The sequence below is a fragment of the Myotis brandtii genome, unplaced genomic scaffold (assembly GCF_000412655.1).
Source record: "Myotis brandtii unplaced genomic scaffold, ASM41265v1 scaffold521, whole genome shotgun sequence".
In the NCBI taxonomy this organism is placed as follows: domain Eukaryota; kingdom Metazoa; phylum Chordata; class Mammalia; order Chiroptera; family Vespertilionidae; genus Myotis; species Myotis brandtii.
The window spans coordinates 3,020,059-3,028,373 of record NW_005369870.1 but is presented as its reverse complement, the minus strand read 5'-3'; the positions used below and the strand labels follow the sequence as shown (position 1 = coordinate 3,028,373).

The 8,315-nt window shown below is 46.1% G+C and overlaps 2 protein-coding genes across 2 annotated transcripts in view; one reads left to right on the top strand and one right to left on the bottom strand.

Annotated features, from left to right (window-relative positions):
* The window catches only part of LOC102243787 (tripartite motif-containing protein 60-like), a 1,875-nt gene extending 1,736 nt beyond the window's left edge, over positions 1-139 (bottom strand). Inside the window, exon 1 of the mRNA XM_014548730.1 lies at positions 125-139. Coding sequence (XP_014404216.1) covers positions 125-139 — 15 coding nt within the window. The remainder of the gene's footprint in view (positions 1-124) is intronic.
* Positions 140-8,078: 7,939 nt separating this feature from the next.
* Positions 8,079-8,315, top strand: part of B2M (beta-2-microglobulin) — a 6,426-nt gene continuing 6,189 nt past the window's right edge. The window contains exon 1 of the mRNA XM_005877528.2: positions 8,079-8,188. Within this exon, the coding sequence (XP_005877590.1) occupies positions 8,122-8,188 (67 nt within the window). The 5' untranslated portion in view covers positions 8,079-8,121. The remainder of the gene's footprint in view (positions 8,189-8,315) is intronic.

Below are 8,315 nucleotides of genomic sequence, written 5' to 3'. Positions count from 1 at the left end.
CAAAGCCTCCTCCCTGGAGGTGAGACACGTGGGCCAGGGTGGGGGTAGGAGGATGTTCAGAAGTCTGTTTGATGTGATCTCCTCTTATTCCTCCAGGGGAATAAGAAGGTTACCGGGGACTAACCTTGTTAATATGCATAATCTAATTTGCACCTTTGTAATCATCCCTTGAACTTCCCTACACCCTTTAATCCCATTCTGCTGAGGAGGAAACTGAAATTAAAGGTAAAATCTTTTCCTGGCTTGTTTGGATCAGAGGATAGAGCATTGGCCTGCAAGTGAAGGGTTCCAGGTTTGATTCCAGACAAGGGCACATACCAGTGTTATGGGCTCAGTCCCCAGAGGGGGGCGTGCAGGAGCTGATCAATGATTCTCTCTCATCACTGATGTTTCTATCTTTCTCTCCTTCTCCCTTCCTCTCTGAAATCAATAAAATAAATTTTAACAAAAAGTTAAAACAACGGTCCCTGTGAGGCTGAGACAGTCCCTGTGAGGCTGAGATGGTCCCAGCGAGGCTGAAACGGTCCCAGTAAGGCTGAAACGGCCCCAGTGAGGCTGGGATGGTCCCAGTGAGGCTGAAACGGTCCCCGTGAGGCTGAGACAGTCCCCGTGAGGCTGAAACGGTCCCAGTGAGGCTGAGACGGTCCCTGTGAGGCCGAGACTGTCCAAGTGAGGCTGGGACAGTCCCAGTGAGGCTGAGACGGTCCCAGTGAGACTGAGATGGTCCCTGTCTGGCTGAGACGCTTGGCTACTTTCATTCAGCATAATTAGTTAATTTATGTTGTTGTGCATATTGATAGTTCATTCATAGCTTATTGCTAATAGTATTCCATTATATGGATATATACCACAATTTGTTATCCATTCACCTGTTGATGGATGTTTATATTATTTCCAGATTTGGCTATTACAAAGTTGCTATGAATTTCTGTGTAGAAGTCTTTGTATAGATCTATGCTTTCATTTTCTCTTGGGTAAGTACCTAAAGTGGAGTGGCTGGATCATGTGGGCACTGTATATTTATCATAAAAAAACAACAACCAAACACCTGTCAAACTGTTTTCCAAAGTAGTTGTACCACTTACATTTTGTCAACAAAAAGTCACTGCCACCAATCTAATATCAACAGGGGTCCCCAATCTGGGGTGCAGTAAAAGGAGAAACTTTATTCAGGTAAACAGTTTGCAAACTGTGGAGATGCAATATCCTGAGGAAGCCAAAACACTCCAGACTAAAGAAAGGCTGCTTTTATTTGTTTATTAACTTTATTTGTTTTTAAAATATATTTTTATTGATTTCAGAGAGGAAGGAAGAGGGAGAGATAGAAAAAGCATTGATGAGAGCGAATCATCTATTGTGTGCCTCCTGCATGCCTCCTACTGGGGACCCAGCACGCAACCCAGGCATATGCCTGGACCGGGAATCGAACTGATGACCTCTTGGTTCCTGGGTCAACACTCAACCAACGGAGCCACACCCAGCTGGGCTATTTATTGACTTTAAGTAATTTTTTATTTTTTAATTATAGCTGACATAAAATATTATGTTACTTTCAGGTATACAACCCAGTGATTAGACATTATATAACTTACTAAGTGATCACCCCAATAAATCTAGTACCCATCTGACACCATACATAGTTATTACAATATTATGGACAATATTCCCTATGCTGTACTTTACATCCCTGTGATCATTTTGTAACTACCAATTTGTACTTCTTTTTCTTTTTATTTTTTATATATATATTTTTTCTTTTTTTATTGTTTTATTGCTTAAAGTATTACAAAGAGTATTACATATGTCTCCTTTTTTTCCCAGCCCTTGACAATCCCTTGGCCTCCCCTATTTGTACTTCTTAATCCTGTCATCTTTATCATCCTATCCCCCAGTCTCCCTCCCCTCTGGCATCTATCAATCTGATCTTTGTATCTATAAGTCTGTTTCAATACTGTTTGTCATTTGTTTTTTAGATTCCACATATAAACAAAATCATATGGCATTTGTCTTCCTCTGTCTGACTTATTTCACTCAGCACAATACTCTCTAGGCCCATCCATGTTGTTGCATCTGGCAAGGTTTCATTCTTTTTTTATGGCTGAGTCATTGTATATATGCCAATCATCTATTGATGAACACTTAGGTTGTTTCCACATCTTGGCTATTGTAAGTAATGCTGCAATGAACATATGGATGTATATGTCTTTTTTATTTAGTGTTTTGTTGTGTTTTTTTGGGGGGGGGGAGTGAAATTGCTGGGTCCTTCTTTGTCTCTTGTTATATAGCCTTTGTTTTAAAGTCTACTTTGTCTGGTATAAGTACTGCTATCCCAGTTTGTTTGTTTCCATTTTCATGAAATATCTTTTACCATCCCTTTACTTTCAGTCTATGTGTTGTTGTTTTTTATCTGAAAGGAGTCTCTTGTAGACAGCATATGTAAGGGTCTTGTTTTGTTATCCATTCAGCCTCCATGTGTCTTTTGATAGAAGCATTTAATCCATCTGCATTTAAAGTAATTGTTGATAGATATGTACTTATTCCTATTTTATTATTCCTATTTTAATTCTTCTGCTTCTTCTGCTTCTGCTGCTTCTTCTTTTTCCCCCCTCCCCCTCCTCCTCCCTCTCTTCCTCTTCCTCTTCCTTCTTCTCCTCTTCTTGTTCCCTTTCTCCTCCTGCTCCTCCTCCTCCTCCTCCTCCTTCTCCTACTTCAAAAAGGCCCTTGGGCCCTAGCCTGTTTGGCTTGGTGGATAGAATGTGGGCCTGCTGACTGAAGGGTCCCGGATTCTATTTCAGTCAAGGGCACATGCTAGGGTTGCGGGCTTGATTCCCCAGTAGGGGGCATGCAGGAGGCAGCAGCAGATCAATGTTTTTCTCTCACATTGATGTTTCTCTCTCTCTCTCTTTCTCCCCCTCTCCTTTCCTCTCTCTGAAAATCAATAAAATCTTTTAAAAAATTTGCTGTTTGTCAATTTCTAGAGTATTGACCTCTAGGCAAACATTGTTTTTGTTTATTTTTAATAACATATTTTTATTGTTGATAGTATTATGGTTATCTCCCATTTTCCCCTCCCTTATCCCCCTCCTTCCAGGCCCTACCCACACCCCCAGGTCTTCACTACCCTATCGCCCGTGTCCATGGGCTATGCATATCTATACTAATAAAAGGGTAATAAGTTAATTAGACTGGACATCCTTCCGGACAAAGCCATGGTGGCGGGGCCGAGGCAGAGGCGATTAGGGGTGATCGGGCCAGCAGGGGAGAGCAGTTAAGGGGATCAGGCTGGCAGGCAGGTGAATGGTGAGGAGCCAGCAGTCCTGGATTGTGAGAGGGATGTCCTGGATTGGAGAGGGTGCAGACTGGGCTGAGGGATACCCCCTCCTGCCCGTGCATGAATTTCATGCACTGGGCCTCTAGTCCTATATAATAAAAGCCTAATATGCAAATTGTCCCCTGGGAGTTTGACTGGCTTAACCAGTCGCTATGACACACACTGACCACCAGGGGGCAGACGCTCCAACCGATAGGTTAGCTTGCTGTGGGAGCAGGTGGACTGGACTGGAAAGTGAGGTGTGAGGTGAGAGCTCCCAGGGTTTGGCCTGAGCCCCAGTGGAGGTGGGCGGGTGTGGGAGCCAGGAGGGACTTGGAGGCTGCTACATGTGATCCAAGAGCCGTGGACTGCACAGCCCTCTGCAGCCTGTGTCATTCTCAGTGTGCAATTTATAATCTTCAGAGCTGCTTCTTCTTATTTGTTAAGTTTCACTACTCCAGGAGAGTGGGTAGCACCACTGGGGTTGGGGGGGACAGGCCAGGTGTGCCTGCCCAAGGCCAAGGGGTGGCCTCGGGCTCCCAGGATGCAGCAGAGAGGGGGGCGGGGCTGAGTCAGAGAAACTGAGTCCAAAACTTAAAAGGAAGTGGGAGGCAGCGAGGGCGGAGGGTGACAGCTGCGCAGGGGCCTAGAAAAGCTACTGGGTGGGGGCAGCCGAGGAGCCTGGTGCCTCTCCCATGGGACAGGCTCCATGTCCTCCCTCTTCCTCCCCATGACCCGTCACCCCAGATCTCCTCCGAGGTCCCACCTGGGTTTGCCCCTACAGCTCCACACTGGCACTGCCATGTGGCCTGCACAGCCCCCCGGGCAATGCCTCACCCACACTGCCCAGCCTGCTCAGAACAGCCCTGCCCCACCCCACACGGCCCTGCCCCACACAGCCTTTGGGGAGCTCCATCCCCAGAGGAGAAAGGGGGAGGCTGCAGCCAGGAGGTTGCAAGAGGAAGGGGCAGAGCAGGGCCCACCAAGTTAGATGGAGGGGAGGGAGGGAGAGACCCCACAGGACTGGGGACAGAGATGGGAGGGGAAGGAGGGCCATGTGGAAGCATCACCCATTTTATAAACCTTAACAGAGTGTGTATGTGGGGGTGGGGGGTGAAGACATAAGAGGGTGTAAGGGGACTGGATGGATGGAGAGCAGCTACATTTGATTCATGGCCTATTTATTTTTATTAATATGTTTTTATTGATTTCAGAGAGGAAGGCAGAGAGATAGAAACATAAATGATGAGAGAGAATCTATCTGCTGCCTCCCACATGCCCCCTATTGGGGATTGAGCCTGCAACCCAGGAATATTCCCTTGACTGGAATTGAACCCAGGACCCTTCAGTCCACAGGCTGTGACTCTATCCACTGAACCAAACCAGCTAGGGTAACACATGGCCTATTTAAAACCACTGCAGTAGGCTGAGCAGGGGTCTTACCACAATGGTGTTACCTGATAATGAGGGGTAATCAGAATTGCAGCAAAGTAAAGACACACCCATGGAGCCTGCAAAGGGTTTCCAAACACATGAGGCAATTTACTTCATGTGGCAGCTGAAGAGGGTGAGCAGAACCTTGGAAGGACATGAGGTCTCCAAGAGCAGGGGCTGGAGGGAAAGTGCATGCTGAGCATTCCACACCGTGAGTTACAATCTATATATATAAAAGCCTAATATGCTGTGTCCAACCGAGCAGTTGACCAACTGGTCACTATGACATGCACTGACCACCAGGGGGCAGATGCTCTGACTGGTAGGTTAGCTAGCTGCTGGAGTCTGGCTGATCGGGACTGGGTGATACGGGGCCAGACATGCACTGGAGCCCTCCCGTGGTCCCTCCTGTGGTCCCTCCTCGGCCATTGGCCCTGATTGGCCCCGATTGGGACTGGGCGAGATGGCCTTGATCTCCAGCCAGGTGGAGGGACCCCACCCATGCACGAATTTCATGCACCGGGCCTCTAGTCTACATATATATAAAAGCCGAAGCAACCATTTGACAGGTAGCTATGATGTGCACTGACCACCAGGGGGCAGACGCTCAACGCACAGGCATGGAAACATGGAACAGACTGATGAATCTCAGAGGGAAGGGGGAAAGGCGGAAAGAGATTAACCAAAGATCTTATATGCATACTAGAGGCCGCGTGCATGGATTGGGCACCTGTGGGGTCCCTCAGCCTGGCCTGCAGGTATTGGGCTGAAACCAGTAGTCCGACATCTCGAGGGGTCCTGGATTGCAAGAGGGCACAGACCAGGCTGAGGGACCCCATTGGTGCACGAATCCATGCTTCGGGCCTCAAGTAAGTATATACATTCTTTGGTTTATCTCTTCTCATCCCCCCATCCTCACATTGAGGTATGTCAGTCTGTTCCATGCCTCCATGATTCAGGTCTTATTTTGTTGGTCAATTCATTTTGTTCATTAGATTCCACAAATAAGTGAGATCATATGATATTGGCTTATTTTACTTAGCATAATATTTTCCAGGTCCATCCATGCTGTCTCAAAGGGTAAGAGATCCCTCTTTTTTACAGCTGCATAGTATTCCATAGTATAAATTTCCATAGCCTTTTTTATTCATTCATCTGCTGATGGGCACTTGGGCTGTTTCCAAATCTTAGCTATTGTAAATAATGCTGCTATGAACATAGGGGTGCATATATTCTTTCTGATTGGTGTTTTGGGGTTTCTAGGATATATTTTCAGAAGTGGGATTGCTGTTCCCTTTTCTTCACATCTTCACCAGCACTTGTTGTTTGCTGATTTTTTTATGATAGCCATTCTGACAGGTGTGAGGTGATATCTCATTGTGCTCTTGTTTTTTTTTAAATTTTATTTTATTGTTTAAAGTATTACAAATAGTAGTACATATGTCTCCTTTTTTCCCCCATTGGGTGCTCTTGTCTTTTTAAAAATAGTTTATATCTCTTTTTCACCCTCACTATTCAAAATATGTTCTAAATGGAAATCCAAGAAAAGTACAGGAATTCTCTAAACACAGAATATTGAAAAATATACTTTGTCTTCACTATATGGTTTTATTGCTTTTAAAATTGGCTTCTTATTAAGTAGGTCAGAAACTATTTTTGATAAATACAGTTTTTCTCTGTGATGTAGTAGACAAGGACTTTAGAGGTGAAAAATGGCCCAGTCTCTTCCTATACTCCCAGGTCAGTGGAAAATATTCAACACGAACATTTCAGGCCTTGAGAGACCTAAATGAGTTAGAAAACAAACATACAAACAAATGGGAGAGGCAGGAATGTCACTACTTACAACTTTATACACAAATTTTTTTCCTAATTTCAAGAGTAATATAGTAGAAAAACTAGGTAAATAACAACAGTAATCACAAAACAATTGTTAAATAGTTTACATATTCGTTACTTGTTAGGAACCGTGTGAGGCTCTCTGTGTATTAACTCATTTCATTAGGCTTGTGGAGAATATTCGACTTTCTGTAGTTTAGCCATGGCTTCCACAATAGGGATTATTAAAAGGTCTAAAACTCTGTGAATGAAATCTAGGATTCATTTGTTGTGCTCCTTGGGGAAGCACAATCTAACGTCCTTCAACTGAAAACCGTGGTGATTTCCCAGGTCTCTGCCCCTCCCCACCCCCATGGTTCACTTCCTCTTCTCACTGTTGCATGAAGGCTCAGCAGCCATTTGCTGGCAGCATCTTTTTGTATGTGATCGCAGGAGGGTAGGTTTTCTTAAAGAATCTGTCTAAAATAGTCTTGCTCTTATAATGGGTAGGTTTAACCTCTTTGGCTGGGAGCAATTTAAATTCTCACTAAAATTGCCATGCCCTTTGTCTTCTAAGTGTTGGAAGCATGAAGGCCAATGGAATCAGGCCAGAGTCTGAATACTAGTCTCTTAGCCTCTGTTTTCCCTCATCCATAAAAATGAATGAGGGAATTCCTACTTCCTAGAGTTTATTAAGGTGTTCGCTCCCTCTTTGCTTCGTTCATTCACTCATTCCGTTTACCGATACTTACCACGTGCCAAGCCCCATTCTAAGGCACCTAAAGAGGTCTGTTACACTCTCAAGTTCAAAGTAGTTACTATCAGTGGTCGTTTTCCCCACAAAGCAACAAAACAATCACCTAAACAGCAACGGGGAAGATACAGAAAATTCCTTGGCAAGGAGCTTTACAAAAAGAAACTATTCCCGGAAAGGATTCAGGAGGCCAGGAGGGCCCCCTTCACTCCGAACAGTTCTCTGAGCTCCTCGAGGTCCCTGGGCTATCTTTCTCGCCCCGCACATCCAGAAACCTACAATGTGTATTCCAGGCTGTAATTATTAACACTAGTTCTTGTCCTGCCCGGCTCCGTTCATCCTCTAGCCACGCACTGAATCTTTCTGGGCTTCCATTTTTTTTTTTTTTTTTTTTTTTTCAAATGAACACCATCAGGTTCCAGGCTCCTTACTGGTTGCGAACGGTAAGCAAGTGATCAGCATCTCGGGCTGGGTTGGGAAAGCGAGGGCACTGGACAAAGGTGCGGTCCAGGCTCAAGTTCGAGGACGGGCGGTCAGCGTCCCAGGCTCGGGACGCACCCACGATCGGAGGGCGCCCTTTTACAGACAGCGAACCCGCCCCGTCCAATCCATGCCTTCTTTCATACATCACGAGGCTTTATAGGAAAATGAAACTGAAAATGCGAGTCCCTTTCCTAACCTGGTCCAGCACCTCCAGCTAGGAAACTGGTGACGGGCAGGGTTCCTATTGGCGGTTCACTCGGGGGATATAAGCCAAGACGCGAGGTCGCGCCCTCATTTTGCGCCTCTCACTCGGGTGGTGGCAATGGCTCTCACCGTGGCCGTGGTCCTGCTCGGGCTGCTCTGTCTGTCTGGCCTGGACGCCGAACATCGTGAGTGCTCTCTCCTCCGCTTCTCCTCTGCGGGCCCTTCCTCGCCCGCGTTGGCACTCTCTCTGCACCACCCCGGTTCCCCAAGTGCTCTTTTTGGCCACGGGACGGGGCGGGGGGGGGGGGCGGT